Consider the following 22952-nt stretch of genomic DNA (forward strand, 5'->3'; position numbering starts at 1 on the left):
TGCGTCCACCCTCTCCTTTCTCCAGTCCGGCATCTACACCACCGCTAGGGTTACCTAAGATACGAATTTAACTTTTGAAATTCAGATGAGAAAACTGAGTCACAGACAAGGTCAGATGCTCAGTTAAGTAGGAAATTTAAACATAAAACCCATGCAGTCTTGCCCAGAAGCTGTCCGCTTCAATACCGCACATATCACCTTTCACAAAAAACAAAATACAGCTTATACTCTTTAGAGTGATAGTCTGAGCTTCTCAAAATATAACATAAAACATTTATAAGTATAGAAAATAAAAGACAGCCTACCGTATAAATATGGCTGAAGCCTAAGTAAATGTTGTTTAAAATTTTCCAGGTGACCGTGAAGGAAATATATAAAAAGTCGTAAGAAGACCAAATAGCCAATCTGTCAAAAGAGAAAGAAAAAAGATTTTTGTGTTACCTCAATAAATGTTTAAAAACCATAAGGAAAACAAACCATTTTATTATTACTGTTGCTTTTGATGAAACAATTTCAAATTCACTTGAGATCATGTGCTTTTGAAATAACTTTAAAACATTTATATCAAGGTCGAAATACTGGCACAGCTAAAAAAAAAAAAAAAGTTTATAAATCATTTCTCCATTACATATAATGACCAGTACTGAATGCTGTTTTGTTCTATATCCTTTAGAACAGTATCTTTCAAATTGCAAGTCATGCCCCTTAAGTGAGTCATGAAATCAATGAAAGGGGATTTTAAAATAAGAGGAAATGCCATGGTGCCCTGCACAGAGCCTTGTTTCAGTCCAGATATGAATGTGCATTATGTGTGTGCTGGACTGCAACAGCGTTGAGAAATATTCTCCAGTGCAGAGTGTGATTCCCTCATAAAATTACACACAAGCACACACACACACACAATGTCATTACTAAATGAACAATTTAGTATCTTCTGTGAAGTTTAAAATACATGTATAGCTAAAACTGTTTTACACAGACAATAGAATTGAAATATCTACAAAAAATATGTAAGATTTCATGAAAAGTAAGGAAAAAAAAACACAGACTATAGTAATAAATGGAATATAAATGCCTAAATCGTTAAATCATAAGATTACAGGAAAGGACCAAATAATAATACCTACCCTTATATCACTATCAAGACCTTATATCAAAGTCCTCTTTGCCACGATGCAGGGCAATATTAGATCCACATGTGAAAAATAAAATTAAACTCAAAAGGTGATCCTAACAAGTTTCAGTGCTTCCACAAGATTATTAAGCAAATGAGCAGCATCACTGGGCTCTGAACCCAGGACTGTGTGTATTGCATCAAAACACACAAATTTTCAATTACAGCAGTGATTTCCAAATATTGTTATCAAATTTTTTGATCATTAAATTTTGAGAATGTATCATGAATGTTTATAAATGTATCCATAACTTATAAACATGCATGATTTACAGTATATGTTCATAAATAAATAAAATATTTATGTCATGCCAAGGGATCTCTTCATATAAAGCATTCTGATATAGTACTATGCTTCTCCAAAAGACTGACGTTAGATACGAAGGAAGTGGAAATCAACAGACTATTCAAAAGAACACTGCAATAGCCTAAGTGAGAATATCAAAGTCAGAAAAAATAAATTCACCAGAAGAAGAATAATCTAAGATTTTGAAGGGACCAGAGAAGGATACTGAAAACAAGACTTTAAAAATTTAACATGGGTCAAAAGAGAAAAAAACGTGATCGACAAACATATCAGCCTGCATAACTGCTGGATTATACAGCAATTTGATCATGAGTTTCCCCTGATACCAAAGCAAAACTTTATATGACTATACTTGGAAAATGGTTTTTAAAAGCTTTCATCGGCAATATTCTCAAAAGCGAGGCTTTCATTGCCATGTCTTTACCTCTGAAGAACTCTGAACTCCCTGTGCATGTGTGCTCATGTTTCACTGGTGCACGCACTGTCTCTGCAGCTTGACAACTTAAGCTTTGCCTCCTAGGGTAAATTTCTGCCTGTCAATTTCTCTCTCTGCCTGCCCATCTCTTCCTTTGCTCTTTAATCCCCTTTCCTTCTCTTTTCATCCCTTATCTTCATTTCTCTGTTATCTAATTGTGAAATAGAAATGGTGAATAATATTTATTATGTATTACATTTTAATAGTTGGTTATGTGTTTCATGTTCTTTATAGAAGCTTGAAGAACACTGTTCATATTCCTGTCTAAAACATTTAAACTGGACATTCCTGGTGGTCCAGTGGTTAAGAATCCAAAACTTGCCAACGCAGGGGACACGGATTCAGTCCCTGGTCTGGGAAGGTTCTGCGTGCTGTGGGGGCAACTAAGCCCAGACGCTGCAACCACGTAGCCCACATGCACGAGTACTGAGGCCAGCCACCTGAGAGCCCACGCTGGGCAACAGGAGAAGCCGCCACAGTGAGACCCTGCACACCGCAAGCAGAGAGCAGCCTCCACTCACGCCGCTGGAGGAAGTCCGTGCAGCAGCGAGGACCCAGCGCCAAAGCGGAAGTGCTAGCTGCTCAGCTGTGTCCATCCTTGCAACCCCATGGACTGGAGCCCCTGCCAGGCTCCTCTGTCCATGGATTCTCCAGACAAGAACACTGGAGCTGGTTTCCATTTCCTACTCCAGAGGATCTTCCCAACCCAGGGATTGAACCTGCGTCTCCTGAATTGTCAGGCAGACTCTTTACCGTCTGAGCCATAAAGAAGCCCAGAACCAACGTACCCAAAAATAGATGGATAAATAGCAATTATGTGAAAAAATACATTAAACTATAGTTTATATATGGTTTATATATATGTATATAGCTTGCATATATATTAAACTAATGATACTTTAATAAGCAGACTCCAGTAGTTAAGATTCTACACTCAGATGAGGGAAGAATATGCACAAAATGTAAAAATAAGTAATACTAGGAATCAGGTGTTTCTGTCTTTTCCCAAGCATGAGCTATATATTTCTTTGTTGAAAGAGAAACAAAATGCTGTGTGTGAAGGTGAGCAGTGACTCCATGGCAATATCCTTAAATAGACCGTTCTGTCAACAAGAAAAACATCAAAAGCACCCAACTGACTAGTAGATATACAGTGAAACTCCTGCAGAGAAAAGGTGGGCGACTGAAATGGCTTCTTGTCTGAAATCAAAGGCACTTACAAAGCTGCTGCTTTCTCCTAGCTAGTCTATATTATCTAGAACAATGAAAAGCAAGCATTCAAATCGGTAAATCTGATAGGCAAGTAGGTTCAGGTGCTCAGTCGTGTCTGACTCTTGCGACTCCATGGACTGCAACCTGCCAGGCTCCTCTGTCCATGGAATTCTCCAGGACAGAATACTGGAGTGGCTTTCCATTCCCTTCTCCAGGGGATCTTCCTAAGCCGGGGATAGAACCCGGGTGTCCCACATTGCAGGCAGAGTCTCCCTGCAGCTGAGCTACCAGGGAAGCCCTAGTAAATCTGGGAGCCCAGGTAAATGAGTAGAATCATGGCTGAGAGTCCATGAGATCCTGGGTTTCAAACTCTTCTCTGCTGAGATCTTGGGTAAGCAACTTAGAGTCTCTTTGCCTAGTCTGTGGAATGGTGGTTAATAATAGCACCTACCTTTTAGGATTATTGTGATTAAACAAGTTATTATGTCTAATACATCTAAAGCACCAATTATTGTGCAATGCAAATAGTCTAACCACTCACCTGAGAGGATATAGGAATCTTTTTAAATTAAATGAATCCATGGTATATGTAAATTATAAGCAATATACACAATGACTAAAACTTTATTTTATAGCCATTTTTATTGCTGGCAAAAATATAAAAGGCAAGAAATGGGAAAAGGCCACCAAAGAGGATGAGAAGGAAAGGAGAAAAAGCTACACACACTTGACCTATGTTTTTCCTCCATTCTTTTCCTGTCATAAACTAGCCCTAATGCTAACTCTTTTTATATAAGTAATGCATATATTATATTTTGAAATCCCAAAATAATTATATAAATAGAAGCTCTTAGGTATGGTTATAATGAACAGTTTGGGAAATAAAGAAAGAAGAAAAGGACATTGTAATTTTACTTGTCTCTTTGCCCCCAGCTGTTCTGTGCAGAGCCTCAGTTCTTTGCATGTTCAGTTTCTATTATGCTCTGTTTCTTGCCTGGTGTCCATAAATCTTTTACCCCAAACGTATCAGACACGATCTGGACTTAATCTGTAAGGTCTGAAATACAGCGTCTTCCAAAACGCCCTGGATGACCCATGAGTATCTTCATGCGCACTTTCTAACATAATCAAAATCTCATAATCAAAAGTAAAGAAGGGAAAATACATTTTTGCAAATAACACTGTACTTAATTTCAAATGATATGTATATACATATATGTCAACTAAAATATATACATACAGATATATTTTCTTTATTCATAAAGAAATTATTCTTCTGGTTTTTCTTTGCAATAAAACCACTAGTTAAGCCAAATTTCTTTGACTAATAATAAGTTTGGCAGCAGGCAACCTGATCATCACAGAAGTGGAACGCTCTGTCTTCTAGGACCTTATGAAACATGAGCTGCATGAATACAGTTCCCATCTTACAGCTCTAAAATGACATAGAATACTGAGATAACAATCTATCTTCTGAAATCGGGCCACATTTTAAGAGTATACCAGTCAGCATTTTCAAATGGAAAACTGGCATTCAGCAACCCTTAAAATAGACAGGAGGGGAAATAAGTACAAACTTGATTCTTAATCAAATGTTATTTTCTTACCTAGCTGGCAAAACTGTATTTTCTCCAATCATCTCCATTTGCATATCAAGTAATAATGTAGTGTCCACATTTAGAGATTAAAATAAACTACCAAACAAGAGAATATTCTGTAATAAAACCAAATGGCCTGTTTGGATCCTGAAACAGGTATCGTGTGGCCAGATGTAGTGCATGTGGCAATTAAAATACATTGGAATCACGTTAAAACATACCTTTGCCAGCTTGATTTCAACTGAGTATAAGTATGCCTTTTGGAATGCATCACAGCAGAGTCTGTATAGAACTGATTCCGCAACAAAAAATAAGGCAGGCAGATGATCGCAATCAAAGACAGCATGGTCCAGGGAAGCATAGAGCATATTCAAAGCTTCTGAAATATTGACAAGTAGAAACATAATTTATAAATCATTTTTTTCTATAAATCATTTTTTGCTGTTTTTCTACACACTACGATTAAGTCTTATAATCAGTCACCAAGACCACATTGTGGCTTTAAAATACTCACAGCCTTGGAGTCCCTCCCATCAAGAGGTGAGGTCTATGCCCTGCTCCCCTCGAGCCTGAGCAGGGCTCGTGACTGCTTCAACCAATAGTAAGGGCCATTCAGTGACGCTGTGTGACTTCAAGGCTAGACCAGAAAAGGTAATCGAGTCGCCCCCTTGAGACTACAGAGGAGGGGAAGGGCAGGAGAGAGGCGAGGAAAGAGAGAGAAATGCCCTAGGAAGGCGTTCCAGCTCTTCCAGCCAACAAAACAAATCGCCAGTCCAGGTGTGATGCAGGATACAGGATGCTTGGGGCTGGTGCACTGGGATGACCCAGAGGGATGGCACGGGGAGGGAGGTGGGAGGGGGATTCAGGATTGGGAATATGTGTACACCCGTGGTGGATTCATGTTGATGTATGGCAAAACCAATACAATATTGTAAAGTAATTAGCCTCCAGTTAAAATAAATAAATTTAAATTAAAAAAAAAAAAGTAGATCAGGGCACATATGTGCGTGTGCTGTGCTCAGTCGGTTAGTCCTGCCCAGCTGTTTGCAATCCTGTGGACCGCAGCCCACCAGGCTCCTCTGCCCACGGGACTTTCCAGGCCAGAGCACTGGAGTGGGTTGCCATGCCCTCCTCCAGGTTTCTTCTCAACCCAGGGATGAAACTCACATCTCCTAGTCTCCTGCATTGGCAGGCAGGCTCTTTACCGCCAGCATCATTACATAATAGTGGGGAAATCGGACAGAACTGGATGACAAAGAAGTGCTATAAACAGAAAAGCAGAGGGAATAAGGCCAGTGGAGCTGAACAAGGAAGAATGTAAAGCTAAGGCCCTACAGAAAACTGCACCTCACGTCATTACAGGCATACTTCATTTTACTTATTGTGCTTTGCAGGTATTGCGGATTTTCTTTTTTTTAGTTGAAGGTTTTTAGTAATCCAACATCTAGCAAGTGTAGCAAGTGCCACTTTTCCAAAAGCATTCTTTTTTAATTAAGGTATGTGCATTTTCCAGACAAGCTATTGCACAGTTGATAGACCGTAATATAGTATAAATATAGCTCTTAAAAGCACCATGAAGCAAAGAACTTCATGTGACTCACTTCATTGAAATATTTTCTTTATTATGGGGATCTTGAACCAAACTCACAATCTCTCCAAGAATGTACCTGTACAAAGATTTTGAACAGCTGTTACGAACAAAACTGAGGTTACGTGACAAGGAAGAGCAAGCGGTTGCTGGTGAGTCAAGACTGCTTACCTCAGTATCACTTAAAACATTTTACAGACCCAGGCTGTAGACCACACTGTGATGGAAGGCCCTACCGGCAAGTTAGATACAGAATCATTCTTACTCTCCCTACCGCTTGAGAGCTCCCAGACAGCACTGCTGCTGCTGCTGCTGCTGCTAAGTCGCTTCAGTCGAGTCCAACCCTGTGCGACCCTACAGACGGCAGCCCACCAGGCTCCCCCATCCCTGGGATTCTCCAGGCAAGAACACTGGAGTGGGTTGCCATGTCCTTCTCCAATGCGTGAAAGTGAAAAGTGAAAGTGAAGTCACTCAGTTGCGTCCAACTCTTAGCGACCCCATGGACTGCAGCCCACCAGGCTCCCCCGTCCCTGGGATTCTCCAGGCAAGAACACTGGAGTGGGTTGCCATTTCCTTCTCCAATGCATGAAAGTGACAAGTGAAAGGGAAAGTGAAGTCGTGTCCTGACTCCTAGCGACCCCATGGACTGCAGCCCACCAGGCTCCTCCATCCATGGGATTTGCCAGGCACGAGTACTGGAGTCAGGTGCCATTGCCTTCTCCACCCAGATAGCACTACAAACCTCAATTTACGTGGGGAAATACTCTCTGACCTCATCTGGATACCATTCTAAACTCATTTTAAAAGGCATACACATAAAATTTAAGTTAATGATAGAAGGAACTTTATTTCCTATAAAGTAATGTTTCTTAATTTCTTTTTTAGATTGGTTGGAGGGGGGTTTAAAAGGCAACACGGAAATAAGAAGTGATAAATGAAAAGGTAATGAGTAAAATGGCTGTTTAAAACAAGTGAAGAAATAAACGGCCATTTGGTTAATGTCTTATGAGTAAGAGTTATAAAATGCCAAAACAAGTTTCTCTAAAGCATAATGCCTATTGTAATTGAAAATCACTAAATGACATTTTATATTACTTTTTAATTAGTTACTAATTTTAGAAAAAAGCAATAACGACTCTACTGAGAAAAAGTTTTTAGAACAATTTCATAATTAGAGAGTTGAGCAGCCAAATTCATAAATTCAAAATTACAAAAGGAACTTTCATAATGAAACATTGTCAGATATTTCAATACAAGAAAGGCAAGTTTTCCTTGGCTCCTGCAGTGTCTAAATATTACAGCTACCAAATTATGCCTTCACTGCTAATGCAAATCACTTAGAGTGACTGAGCAGAGCTCGGCCAGTAGACGTACCATCCTGGACTTCTCCTCTGCACTGAGCCAGGTACACCACTTGGGTCCATGCATCGGGAAGGTGCACGTGCCTCCCCATCCCTAAGGTCCTGAGACCCAGTTTTCTCTGTTATTGGGAAGACAAAAGAAGCAAACAAAAATATACGGCTTTTAAATTTTAATACAGTTTTATTTCCGTTGTCTACATTTTACTAATTTATTCATACTTTATCATTTACTTTTATTGAAGTAGAGTTGACTCACAATATTCTTTTGCTTTCAGGTATGCAGCCAAGTGATTTGGTTACACGCACACATCCATTCCGTCAGACTCTTTTCTATTATGGGTTATAATAGGGTATTGAGTGCAGGTTCCCATGCCCTTCAGTAAGTCCTTGGTGTTCATCTATTTTATATGTGTGTCTGCGAATCCCATGCTCTTTACCTCTCCACACCACTTTTCCCTTTGATAACATTAAATTTGTTTTCTATGTCTGCCTCTGTTTTGTAACTGAGTTAATTTGTGGGTTTTTTTTAGATTCCACACATAAATGTTATTGTAAGATATTTGTCTTTCTCTGCATGACTTAGGTGATAATCTCTAGGTCCACTCATATTGCTGAAAATGGTATTCCTTCATTCCTTTTTCTGGCTGAGTAATACTCCTAATCAAAGCAACGGAGTTGACATGCAGAGCCCCCGTGGTGCCCTGCTCGGCCTCTCGGCGTTTAGTTCGATCAGGCCACCACGGCGGGCGGCGCCCTTGGCTTGGCTCTTGCTGCGGCTCGCTCTGGTGTCCCTGCATTTAGTTCGTGCTGCTGACCGTCGGTCTCCGGCTTCTCACTGAGTTCATCTCCTGCTGAGTCTGTGTATTCGGACCACGGTGACATCTTACGGAGATCCTGGACTCTTTGCATTTGGATTACCTGAAAAAGTGGTGCTGGCAAGCACCATAGTAATGGAGAACATTTTGGAGCTATGTCATCTTCTCTTTTAATCATTAAAACAGCTTCCTGCTGCTATTTCAGATTTTTTATCTGGAGACTCTGGTGGGTCTTGGTACCTTGATGGAGAGACACTAGTGGTCATTCATGTTGGCATGGTGTTCTCTCTCGCACTTCTTCCTAAGATAGGCCTTCTTGCTACACAAGTAATTTATTGTTTTCTTCATGGTCTCCTTTGCCCTTGTGGTAATAATTTAAAATGCTCCCCCCCTTGCCCTTTAACATAAAATCATGCAGAACAGTGCTACAGATGATTGTAAACCAAAGCTCTTTCATTTCTCCAAAGAGAAAGCTTATGCCATACCAACCGTGACGTTTCATTTCCCTGCACACCTCAGTCCGCCCATATACTGAGAAGTTCAAAGCCCTTCCAAGACACGGATGCAGGATGTAACCAGTACAGCGATTGCTTTAAGTTTTCTCACTTACTTTATACCTGCGCTCTTTGGTACTTCAGTTTTTATGACGATGTAGCATCAGAATTACTACAAGGTTACAGTGAATACTTGCCACGTGGTGTCCTTATGACTGTGAAGTTACGCATACCATTTTCTGCGCTTCTGATGGTCCCTCTAATCCACTTCCCTGCAAGGAAAGCTTTAATGATGTTTTCCCCAATCTTCCATTCTCAAGGATTCACAATTCTTCAATCACCCTGGCTCTCAATATTATCACTGTCTTACTTGCAATATGTGTTCGTCAGATTAGGAACTCATTTGGTATAGTTGGTTCCAGTACATCAGTGTGTTTGATTTTTGTGTTCCCGGGACTCTTTTTCTCTTAAAAGGAGCAGAGAGGATTTCCTCTCGTGGAAAAAGTGGGGACCTTTGTCTTGCTCATCTTTGGTATTTTGGTTAGTAATTTTAGTTTAGCACTCATTATTTTTAATTGGATTAACAACTGAAGGAAATATTTTCCCACTTTCTATGAAGAATACTTTACCTTCACAAGCAAAAAGGAACTACTCTGGAAGGCACCTTGGATTACTCCTCTTTATATAGGTTAACATTTTTGTAAACATTAACAGAAAAGCAGAACAAAAAAGGAGTGGGCAGGGGAAAGTAGGTTCAGCAGTTTTAATCAAAATAAGAAACAAACTCAAAATGCCCCTAAATGTGTTGAATACCTTTTGTTCATGAGGTTAATTTTTGGAATAAGCAGGGGAGTTTTAATGCTTACAGAGATTCCTGAGCAGAAAGTCCAGAGTCCTCATGTATTCCCTCATTCCAGCACAAGCACAGTTTCCCATATTACTAACAGCTTGTTTTAGTAAGGTGCATTTGTTTTACTTGATGGGCCAATATTGATATGTTATCATTAATTGAAGTTCATCCTTTACATTAGGGCTCACTTCTGATGCAAGCATTGGCAACCTCTGATCTTTTTCCTGTCTACATAAAAACCATGAGCCTTTTCCCATGAGCCTTTTCTAAAGTGCTGTTTGGTGGATTTAGGCAGCATTGAATCTTTCAGACTGGCTTCTATCACTTAGCAAAATGTGTTTAAGTTTCCTCCATGACTCTTCATGGAGGAAGATAGCTTGATAGCTCTTTGTTAAATCACTGGTAATATTCCATTGTAGGGATGTATCACATTTTGGGGCTTCCCAGGTGGCGCTAATGGTAAAGAATCTGCCTGCCAATGCAGGAGATGTAAGAGACGTAGGTTCGATCCCTGGGTCCAGAAGATCCCCTGCAAGAGGGCATGGCAACCCACTCCTTTTCTTGCCTGGAGAATCCCTTGGACAGAGGAGCCTGGCAGGCTACAGTCCACAGTGTTGCAAAGAGTTGGACAAGACTGAAGCGACTTAGCGACACACACACATACACACACGCACACATATATATATACACACACACACACACAAATATATCACATCTTCTTTATCCATTCATCTATCAATGGGCACTTAGGTTGCTTCCATGTTTTGGATATTGTAAATAGAGCTGCTGTGAACACTGGGGTCATATATCTTTTTGAATTAGATTTTTCATCTTTTCCAGATACATGCCCAGGAGTGGAATTGCTGGATTATATGGTGACTCAATTTTAAGTTTTTAAGGAAACTCCATACCATTTTTCACAGTGGCTGCACCAATTTACTTACCTACCAACAGTGTAGGAGGGTTCATTTTCTTCTACTCTCTCTCCTGCATTTGTAGACTTGTTGATGAAGATCATTCCAACCAGCACGAAGTGATACCTCATTATGGTATGGATTTACATTTCTCTAATAATTAGTGATGTTGAGCATCTTTTCATGTGCCTGTTGGTCATTTGTATGTCTTCTTTGAAGAAAAGTCTAGTTAGATCCCTGCCCATTTTTTGATTGGGTTTTTTTTTTTAAACAGCTTCATGAGCTGTTTGCATATTTTAGAAATTAATCCCTTGTCAGTACTCCAGTACTCTTGCCTGGAAAATCCCATGGACGGAGGAGCCTGGTGGGCTGCCGTCTATGGGGTCGCACAGGGTCAGACATGACTGAAGCGACTTAGCAGCAGCAGCAGCAGCAGTTACATCACTTGCAAACATTTTCTCCCAGTCTGTAAGTTATCTTTTTCATTTTGTGAATGGTTTCCTTTGCTGTGCAAAAGTTTTTAGGTTTGATTAGGTCCCATTTGTTTGGTTTTGTTTTTCTTTCTATTGCCTTGGGAGACTAACCTAAGAAAACACTGGTGCCATTTATTTCAGAGAATGTTTGTCTGTGTTCTCTCCTAGGGCTTTTGTGGTGTCATGTCTTATAGTTAGAAGTCCTTCATGTCTTATATTTAAGTATTTAAGTCATTTTGAGTTTGCTTTTGTTTATGGTGTGAGGGTATGTTCTAACTTTGTTAATTTACATGTGGCTGCCCAGTATTTCCAACACACTTGCTGAAAAGACTGTGCATTGTATAATTATTGCCTCCTTTGTTGAAGATTAACTGTAGGTGTGTGGATTTACTTCTGGGTTTTCTCTTCTATTCCACTGATCCATCTGTCTGTTTTGCAAATAACACACTGTTTTGATTACTATAGCTTTGTAGTATTGTCTAAAGTCTGCAAGGGTTATACCTCTAGCTTTGTTCTTTTTTCCTCAGGATTACTTTGGCAATTCTGGGTCTTTTGTGGTTCCATATCAATTTCAGGATTTAGTTCTAACTCTGTGAAAAATCTCATGAGTAATTTCATAGGGATTGCATTGTATCTGTATATTGCTTTGGGTAGTATGGCTATTTTATCAATACTAATTCCTCTAAACCAAAGCATTGGATACTTTTCCATTTCTTTGAATCATCTTCAGTTTCCTTTACCAACGTTTTATAGTTTTCAGCATGCAAGTCTTTAATCACCTAGGTCATGTCTATTTCTAGGGTAATTTTTTTTATACACAATTTTTAACGGCTTTGCTTCTTTTCTTTTGTTTTCTCTTTCTGATATCTCCTTGTTAGTGTAAAGAAAGGTAACAGATTTCTATATATTAATCCTGTATCCTACCACCTTGCCAAATTCATTTATCCATTCTGGTAGTTTTTGTGTGGTGGCTTTAAGGTTTTCTGTATAGAGTATCAGGTAATCTGCACACAATGAGAGTATTATCTCTTCTCTTACAATTTGGATACTTTTTACTTCCTTTTCTTGTCTGACTGCAATGTCTAGAACTTCCAACACTATGCTGAATAGAAGTGGTAAGATGGACAACCTTATTGTGTTCCAGAATTTAGGGATAAGGTTTTCAGTTTTTCACCACTGAGTATTACACTGACTGTGAAAGTGAAGAGCGAAAGTCGCTCAGTCGTGTCTGACTCTTTGCAACCACATGGACTGTAGCCTGCCAGGCTCCTCTGTTCACGGGGATTCTCCAGGCGAGAATACTGGAGTGGGTAGCTGTTCCTGTTTCCAGGGGATCCTCCCAACCCAGGAATCGAACCAGGTCTCCCACATTGCAGGCGGACTCTTTACTGTCTGAGCCACCAGTGGGCTATCATAAATGGCTTTGTAATATGTTAAGATATGCTCCCTCCATACCCACTTTGGTGAGAGTTTTAATCATGAATGGATGTTGAATTTTTTTTAATCAACATTTTCCATGGATTTTTAAAAAATTAAATATATGGTAAACCACGAATAAAATACTGGGAAATAACTGCAACCAAAAAAGATGGCTTAATTTATTCATTTGTTTTGTGCAGTTTTTCATTTCACCAGTCATTTAGTATTATAGCAAAATCATGTGCATATTATTTCTCTGTCAAAACTTAAATGGTATCTAATTAAGAAAAGGTAAAACAGAGATTTATTTTACCTTCTATTCTGTTTTGATATTCTTTGAAAATTTGTGAATTAATGATATATTCTTAAAGAATGTATTTAACAGGCTAGGTGAATAGTTTGTTACAGAGAAAGAACAGAGTCCTCTGTGCATGTATAGTGAATGTTTAGGAGGCCTTTCTGTCCTTTTTTTAAAAAAAAAAAAAAAAAAGATATGTTTGTTAACATTTTTTTCAGTCAAATGTAGAATTTTCATAAATAAATATTTATTACCAGCCTTTGATATTTTGATGTGAACTCTTGGACTAGAGTCAACAGCTGTATTCCCCAATAATTTATGAATAATTTTCATCCAAAAGCCATTTGACATTGAATAATTTGGTCATAATCTTTAACATTAATTTGTACTTAGTATTTTTAACTATGTCTACTTATAACTAAAGAAATATGTATCCTTATTTTTTCTTTCAACATTTTAGAACATGTAATCATCCACCAACTGGAAGAGAAAGTTCACACACTAAGTAATCAAACAGCCATTACCTTACATTTGATAATGTTTTTTCTAGCTATGTCCAACAGTTCTTCCTCCTCTTTTGGATTTTTTGTTTGATTGAATCTCAAGATGAATTCTTTTGTGATTGAAAATGGTGGCCTAAACCAGAAAAAGAAAAAAAAAAAAAAAACAAACAGTAATTATAGCTATGACTTCCAAATTTCAATTAATCAAACTTCCAGTGGCTAAGTATTAACTGTTTCCTTAAAAATTACCTTAATGAGAAAGTCTCACACACACAAAAATCAGTAAAGTAATATATCTATGCAGATATATGTAACATATTATTTATATATATATATCTATATATCTCCAGGCCTCCTAGATTAATCTTATCATACTCTTGGTTGAGAAACATAATTCTCATAATATCAAAGAAATTTTAGCCCCTTGAAAAAGAAAACCCTGTATCATAGCTGCCAGAAGTCATACTGGTATATGTCTTCTTTATAGGTAAAATCCAGCATCGCGTCATTATGCTGAAAACTAATTTATCTCCTCACATATTTCAGTGTTGGTTCAATTTAAACTAAAACATTATTCCCTCCAAGAAAGTGGAAACAGCCTGACTACGGCTGAAGAAAAGTAGGCAGGAAAGAAAAGATGCATGTAGCAAGGTCAGAGAGGCAGCAGTGAGCCCGATCAACTCTGGGTGGGACAGGAAGCCGCCGCAGGCTGTTGATAAGCGGAGTGGCGTGATCCAACTTACGTCTTAACTGGATCATCCTGATGCTGTGCTGAGAGCCTGGAGTTTGGGCAGGTAGCAAGAGAGCACACATAAGCTTAGGTGAGAGGTAATCTGGCTTGGATCAGAATTAGAGAAAATAATTAAAGGGGAGAGTCCAGATAACGGGTATATTTTGACATTAACTCCAACCAGACTGCCCAATGAATTAGAGATAGGCATAAGAGGAAAAGCAAAAGGAGTTATGACTGAACTGAATAACTGAAAGGACGGAATTGCTATTTACCAAGATGGGAAAGGTTGCTGGAGGAACAGATTTGGGGTGAGGGCAGAGAATAAGTTCAGCACTGGACGTGTTTTGAGGTGACCATGGCCATCCAAACGAAGATGCAGAGCAAGCAGTTAGACATAGGAGTCTGAACCCGGGGGGAAGGTTCAGGCTAAATATATAAATTTTGGGTCATTAGCACACATAAGGTATTTAATGTCTTTTGAATGGGAAGCACCCCATGGGCAAAGTGTAGACAGAGTAGACAAGTATTTTAAAGAGAAGTGAGGAAAGCTGAAGCTGTATGCAAGAGAATGAATAAAGTGATTATAATGATGTATCACAGAGTTTAAAACAGCATGGGATCAAAGTGATATCAGAGGAATAGAAAATTGATAGTAGAATCAATGAGTTGCTTGTGTGATAAAATAATTGTTGGAGTCATACTATTAAAAGCACTGATCTGAGAGAATAAAACACATTTTTCAACAACCTACTGTATTTATAATTTTCTGAATTAATTGCTCTGTGGGATATAGAAAAAAACATGAATAAAAATCAGATTTTTGCCCCTGAGTGACTCACAGTCCTATTGGGAAGACAGATGTATGTGAAAGTAATCACAGTGTTGCACAATCACAGGATAAGCAGAGATTTTAAAAGCATGGTGCTCTATAAACTAGAACCAAATAGATAACCCGGTGAGGAACAATTAAAGAAATGACAAACTCCTTAACTACCACCCTAAAATACACGTTTATTCAATCAGTCAGCAAGCATTTACTGTCTCTGTTTCAAGCACTAACCTTGGAACTAGGATCCATGATGAAACCAGCAAACAGCCTTGCCCTCGAGCACATAGTAAGACAGCGGAAGAGTCGAGGCGAGGAGCGCACGGAGTCTACTAGAGTCGGGAGGAGCGCACGGAGTCTACTGGAGTCGGGAGGAGCGCACGGAGTCTACTGGAGTCGGGAGGAGCGCACGGAGTCTACTGGAGTCGGGAGGAGCGCACGGAGTCTACTGGAGTCGGGAGGAGCGCACGGAGTCTACTAGAGTCGGGAGGAGCGCACGGAGTCTACTGGAGTCGGGAGGAGCGCACGGAGTCTACTGGAGTCGGGAGGAGCGCACGGAGTCTACTGGAGTCGGGAGGAGCGCACGGAGTCTACTGGAGTCGGGAGGAGCGCACGGAGTCTACTGGAGTCGGGAGGAGCGCACGGAGTCTACTGGAGTCGGGAGGAGCGCACGGAGTCTACTGGAGTCGGGAGGAGCGCACGGAGTCTACTGGAGTCGGGAGGAGCGCACGGAGTCTACTGGAGTCGGGAGGAGCGCACGGAGTCTACTGGAGTCGGGAGGAGCGCACGGAGTCTACTGGAGTCGGGAGGAGCGCACGGAGTCTACTGGAGTCGGGAGGAGCGCACGGAGTCTACTGGAGTCGGGAGGAGCGCACGGAGTCTACTGGAGTCGGGAGGAGCGCACGGAGTCTACTAGAGTCGGGCACGGGAAAAGGACAGCTTCATTCTTGACTTTCTATTCTCGTGCTCTTGGAAATATGTGCTTTGATAGACATGGTAAAGGTTGGCTGAAATCTCTCAACAGTCATCTGGGATGACATGTCTTTGATCAACATGGACCTACTCTGCATGAAGAGTCCAAAATAGCTTTAATTTTCCCCTTTGTACAGAGGGGTATGGGAATAAAAGTAAGATAGTCCCTTTATCCATTGAAATTTTTCTAAATTTCATTAGAAATTAGATTTTTTAAAAGTATTAACGCAACAGTGTTGTTTATAACAAACTGAACATTGAGGGGGGACTCCCAACATGACTGTCTCCAACTCTACCCATCAGAAACAGCCAAGATCAATGCTCACAAACAAACCAAGCTGTGTGACTCTTTTTAACAAATAGAACCATGTAATTAACACTGCAGCATGTTTTCTTCATTAAATTTTTCAGACATTACTCAAGTTCATCTGATCCTAATATGCAGTAGTATGGATGTACACAACAAATAACAATTTCTTTGACAAATTCCCATTCCTTCCATGCTAAGTGACACTGTAATTTCTTAAAATTCTTGTACATAAGCCTGGTATTTGGTAGCTGCACACTGAGTTATCAATCTCCACACTATTTTCAACAGTTAAATATTTGATTACCACCTCTACTTGTAAGCATATTTATAGACATCATAAGAGAATTAAAAGGCAAAACTTCAAATGGTAGAACATATTTTCGAGACACGTAACTGACAAAGGGCTCATATCCATAATATAACCAGACTACAAAAGGAACTCCCAAGCAATAGAAACAGAAGTCTTAAACAGATAACTAACAAGAGAAGAAATCCATAACTGTGTGAAACCATGGTCAACATCATAAAATAGGGAAACTCAAATTAAACCATCTCATTTAAGCAGATTTCCCTACCGACAATCACAGAACACAGACACACACATAGACAGTATCTAGGGGTTTCAAATACAAGTTAAAAATATTCTTTTTGAAATTAGGTATTTATCTCACCTTTTATATAGGCTCTAAGGAAAATGCATTTTTGTAATTTTATTTCTAAAGCAGAGTAAAGCCTCAGGAAGAAAATATCCAATTCAATTTCTATGCTTAGATTATACTTTTAAATAATTTTAGTTTTATCAATTATTTTTCAATACGGCTGTGGCCTGTAATGAATCATTAAAAATATGGAAAGCTAATGCTTCCCAGCTTTCTATACAGATATTGAGTACTTTAATTGGTCTCCAACAGCTCATGTCAACAAATATTTAATGGGAAATAAATACAACTGTTTTAACTATTTATTTTCCCATTACAAATAGAGGTTCTTATACAAATGAATGCTTATTTAATGATAAGCACAACCCATGATAAGAAGCAAAAGAAAACTTGATAAAGTAAATATGGGCATTTTAAAGGAAAATACATCTTAGTTTCATACATTCCAATTTCTTCAAAACATCAAAGAATTTCACAAAGACAAATGTAGTTGACTAAGTGTGTAAGCACAGTCCTGTGGAGCCACAGGTCATGAGTAAGGTCATCTCGCCAGTTTTCAATTGACTAAGTGTGTAAGCACAGGCCTGTGGAGCGACAGGTCATGAGTAAGGTCATCTCGCCAGTTTTCAATTGACTAAGTGTGTAAGCACAGGCCTGTGGAGCGACAGGTCATGAGTAAGGTCATCTCGCCAGTTTTCACATAAAAGAAACATGCTGACGTCTTCAGACTGCATGGATATCCAATCCAAATGGTTCTTCATTTACATTATCTGTGAATTTAGAACTTTTTTTAAGCTGACAGTTCATTTGTTCAGTAAACATTTAATGAAAGCCTCTCACATACAAGATATTTTGCTAGACACAATGAGGGCTAAGAGAAGAATCAGGCCTGGGCTCAAGAGCTCACAGTCCAGGAAGGAACTGAGACAAATCACAAATGATGCAACATAAAGGAGATGCCCAGGACTCCACTCAGGAGACACAATCCTGAGTGCAGCTCAGAAGTACAGATCATGATTCCAGTACCCCTTGTGGACATAATCTTTGCTTACCCATTTAATCTGTGTGAGCTATAGTTTTCCATCTGTGGAAATGAGGACAAGATTGGTAGAATTTTGAAAAGCGTTAAAGTGGAACACATTGTATAGTTTCTGGCACAGATTCAGCTCTGGATAACTATTAGTTATAAGAAGCACGGTTTTTGGTTAAACGTTCAGAATGAGCTTCTTTGCAGAAATGGCACTCGAGCTACCTTGATGTGCAGACAGGTACCAGAACATGACAGAAGGGAAGCTGTCTTTTCAAAATCTTGTCTACGCTTCCTCCTGGTCAGATGACTGTCCAGCTAGCGCCTATATTCCCAGTCTTTCTGGCAGCTGGGTATGGCCACAGGACCAAACCAGTAGGTGGTGAGCAGATACAACATATGCAAATTTCAGGTCACCTCTAACTTAAAGACAGGCCACTTTCCCTAGAATAAACCATTTCCCCCTTCCAGTGGACTAGAAGACAAAAATGCTGCTGACTGGCTTTGATTAGGAAGATGAATACAACCATGAAATAATGAGGGTCCTGAGTTTCTCACTGACCCTAAAAGCAGAGTTATCCAGTCAGCCTAGACCCACTGGTTCACATGTCAGATAAAAACCCTTCTATCAGACTTGAGCCTCTGAAATTAGAGACTTCCTTTTATAGTTACTTCAAATTTACCCTAACACAATTAGAAACGAAAAAGAATAATTTGAACCTAGCATAGAGAGACAGAATGCTTAAAATCAAGATAGGTAATGAAGATGGAAATGTTAGGTTGAGACAAATACAAATGACATTGAATGGAGTCTGTGGTAGACTTATAGTTCCCTACATCAATGTCTGTTCTCTTTCATGCAGTTTGACACACACATATATCTAGGTTTCAGCTAGTAAAAATCAGTTCTGGGAAGCCTCTTGAAAATGCATACAAACCCTTCCTCTGCCTTTCCTCTATTCTGGCCGCGTGAAGCACAACTCTGATCACCGAGAGTCTCAGCAGCCATGATAGAACATGAAAGGCCCCTAAGAGTAAGTCATATGCATCAGACCAGCTGGTTAAAAGGACTCTAAGTTCTAGATCACCATACCGGCTCTAGACTGACAACAGTCAGACAAATAAACTTCTGTCATTGATAGATTCTCTTAGTTGCAGTGGGTACCAATTCTACATTTTACAGAGACTTCTGAGCCTTATCTGATAAACAAGAGAATTATTCAGCAGAAGAGTGACGAGATTACAGCAATGGTTTAGGATGACTAAACTGAAAGTCGAACCTTGTATGGTCTGGAGTGAGGAGTGGCTACTGGTAAACAGTTGGGCAATTATTTTAACAATTTAAATAAGAAGTCATAAAGATCTGAACGGCAGTCTGGGAAACAGTAATGAGGAAAAATAAGTGAATGTGAGAAATGAGTTGGAAGCTAAATCAAAAGGGCTCAATGACTAATGAGACGTGAGAAAAGAAATTTTGAGGGTGAACATAGAGATAATCTTAAGGCTATGAGTCAACATGATTAGTAGTAGAGAGATGGCATCAAGACAATTAGATGGAAACATTTGGGCAAATAACCTGTGCCATTCTGGACATATATCCTCTCTCCTGTGGGACACCGAGTGGAGAGGTCTATAATACAAATGAACTTGTGAGGCAGGCTTTAGGAAGTGGATGCTGCTGCTGCTGCTGCTGCTGCTAAGTCGATTCAGTTGTGTCTGACTCTATGCAACCCCATAGAGGGCAGCCCATCAGGCTCCCCAGTCCCCAGGATTCTCCAGGCAAGAACAATGGAGTGGGTTGCCATTTTGTTCTCCAATGCATGAAAGTGGAAATTGAAAGTGAAGTCACTCAGTCGAGTCTGACTCTTAGCAACCCCATGGACTGCAGCCTACCAGGCTCCTCCACCCATGGGATTTGTGAGGCAAGAGTACTGGAGTGGGTTGTCATTTCCTTCTCCAAGGAAGTGGATAAGACCTGGAAATAAAGATTTTGGGTTCACCTATGTATTCAAAGCCATGACATTTCAAGAGGAAGAGTACTGGGGGAAAAAAAAAGAATCAACGGAGATCTTTGGACAAATCCCATGGGTGGGAGGCAAGAGGGAAAGAATGATAAATATGATAGGAGATTCAGGGAAATAGTACAGTGGAATTCAAACAAGTATACAACTTGGGGTGTTAGCTCTATGAGAATTGTCCATTACTCACAATCCCTGCTCAGCCAGGGGGTCCAACTTCTATATTAGCACTATGGCTCCATCCTCCCCTGCCCTGGCCTTAGCTCACAGAGTCACAATAGATATTTGACTCTCGCTAGGCCAACTGAAGGGCTTCCCCAGTGGCTCAACTGGTAAAGAATCTGCCTGCAATGCAGGAGATCCCGGCTCGATTCTGGGTCAGGAAGTTCCCTGGAGAAGGGATAGGCTACCCACTCCAGTATTCTTGGGCTTCCCTGGTGGCTTAGTCAGTAAAGAATGCACCCACAATGCGGGAGACCTGGGTTCCATCTTTGAGTTGGGAAGATCCCCTGGAGGAGGGCATGGCAACCCAGTCCAATAATCTTGCCTGGGGAATCCTCATGGACAGAGGAGCCTGGCAGGCTACAGTCCATGGGGTCGCAAAGAGTTGGACACAACTGAGTGACTAAGTACAGCACAGGCCAATTAAACCCTCTCCAGGGATTTGAAATAATTAGCTAATACCTTCATTAGGTGATGTCAGAGCTGACAGTTTATGTACAGCCATGAGGTAGCTTTTGTTGTCATTCAAGACAACAAAATACCGCAAAGCACAGAGCTACTTGTTTGCCATTGTAACCTTGATCCATGTTTGTTGGACTATTTGCTCATATACAGCCTGAGTGTATAGCCTCGTATAGCCAGAGACTGTGTCTGTTGACCATTTTATCTCCAATGTCTCTTGGAGAACACATACTAACTAGTGAATGAATGAATGAGGACTGGCTATAGCTTCCACTCTCACGTTCCACAAAACAGCCCGGCATTCTTTCACTGGATTTTTCTTTTGCTTAAGTTGGACAGGTGCCTGTTCCTTGCAAACAAACAATATTAGACTGAGATACCAAAGAAGAATAGACTGAAGATGAAAACCATGATCAAAAACGTACGTCTTGCAGAGATGAAGACTAAGGGTGAATGAAAATATCACTAGAGATAACGTTCAGGAAGTCAGTGGAGGTTTTTAAGAGAGTAGTTTGACTAGCTGAAACAGTATGCTTGGACGTCCCCAGGGGTCCAGTGGTTAAGACTTCATGCTTCCAGAGCAAGGGGTGTGGAGATGACCCCTGACCTTGTAACTAGATCCCACATGCCACAGCTAAGAGTGGGCGTGCTGCAGCCAAAGATCCCACATGATGCAATTCAGACCCAGCACAGCCAAATGGACAAATAAGTAAAAACAAATTAAGAAAACAAACCCAGAATCTAGATTTCATGGTGCTAATAAACACTGCATGCTTTAAACATAGTGCTAATAAAATCAACAAACAATCTGACTATACTTTTGGTAAGCTTGGTGTTTTGGGAAGGTGAAGAAAATGGAACTGAAATTTTAAATAACAATTAACCTGGCTGATGCTTCCTAAAACCCATAACTAAAGAATAACCAGCATAACTAAAGAATGGTCTGGCCCTTTCAGGTATGTATATGATACAACTAAATGTATAAGGGATTCAGGAACAGTTTGAGTAATCTGAAGGGCATAAATAGAGAGTTGGGGATATGGGCATATATTTAGATTTATTCTATAAATATCTTCTGCACATTTGTCAGCCCTGAGGCACTGATCTTGAATCTGGACTTTTGAAATGAGACACTGAAAATGCACTTGGTCATTTCTGATGCCTGTGTAACTGATTACAGAACCTTCACAGTATGGATGTGCAAGAGGCTTTACGGTATGAGGCTGGAAATATAGGCCTCAGATCCACTTCTAAAAATATCTATGGTTTGATATGTTTGTATTAAGTCCTTGTTTTTCTTTAGGTCTTAAAGTTTGATTCAGTCTCAGCAAATGGAATACTGTCTTAAGCCTTGAAAACACAAACCCTCCTCCTTAATAGTTACTAATGAAGAAAATGCCAAACAGGTGAGGGGCAAGGGGGCCGTTAATACAGAGTTCTGAGCAGAAAGCCGTTTAGAAGAAACTGAAGGCTGAAAACTATTCACAAGAACAAAAACCTAATTCCTTTTCTAAATGAACGCTCCTCTATTTATAACCATTCTATTCTGCATTTGTTAACACTCAATGGTCCTTTCAAGGTTGTCTGTAAGAAACATCTAGACTTCTAAAGTTTATTAAATGTAATTAATAATACCAAAAAGGATTAATTAGCTGGCATTGGAGACCCAGGAGATACTGGTTCGATCCCTGGGTCAGGAAGATCTGCTGGAGGAGGAAATGGCAACCCACTCCAGTGTTCTTGACTGGAGAATCCCATGGACAGAGGAGCCTGGCACGCTACAGTCCGTAAGGGTCACAAAGAGTCAGACACGACTGAGCGGACACACACAGATACACACAGGTAACAGTACTCAAGCTGACATATTTAACTACTACAGATAGACAAATGCTGCCTATATTCCTTTGCTTGGAAAAGAACTTCGAACTTTATCTCCGTCCTTTCTCCTATTAGCCAAAGAAAAGCAAAAATCAATGACTGATACATGCATGGTTTAAGATGAATCTGACTTTTCCTTTGAAAATGAGTTAATCTTCCTCTGATGCCACAAATAATGGTTTAATGAAATCAAGGACACTCGGGAAGATCTCACCAAAATTGTAAGGGCAAAAGAATCTCCCAGAAGGAAATGGATAGAACCACGGCAACACTCATTCACCTTCTATAACTTGGATGCGTGTCTGCCAGAAAACCCTAAGAACCAGCTGATTCAAGTGGAGACAGAGATGCTAGGGCCTGTGAT

General features: G+C 39.9%; 1 protein-coding gene and 1 pseudogene across 1 annotated transcript in view; one reads left to right on the forward strand and one right to left on the reverse strand.

Annotated features, from left to right (window-relative positions):
* TMEM232 (transmembrane protein 232) overlaps positions 1-22952 on the reverse strand; it is a 233059-nt gene that overhangs the window by 196352 nt on the left and 13755 nt on the right. The window contains exons 3-6 of the mRNA XM_070374679.1: positions 13503-13614; positions 7729-7834; positions 4988-5145; positions 306-405 (exon numbers count right to left, since the gene is read on the reverse strand). Of these exons, the coding sequence (XP_070230780.1) occupies positions 306-405; positions 4988-5145; positions 7729-7834; positions 13503-13614 (476 nt within the window). The remainder of the gene's footprint in view (positions 1-305; positions 406-4987; positions 5146-7728; positions 7835-13502; positions 13615-22952) is intronic.
* Positions 8051-9615, forward strand: LOC102286820 (solute carrier family 38 member 6 pseudogene; annotated as a pseudogene).

The sequence above is a fragment of the Bos mutus genome, chromosome 7, assembly GCF_027580195.1.
Source record: "Bos mutus isolate GX-2022 chromosome 7, NWIPB_WYAK_1.1, whole genome shotgun sequence".
Lineage (NCBI taxonomy): Eukaryota > Metazoa > Chordata > Mammalia > Artiodactyla > Bovidae > Bos > Bos mutus.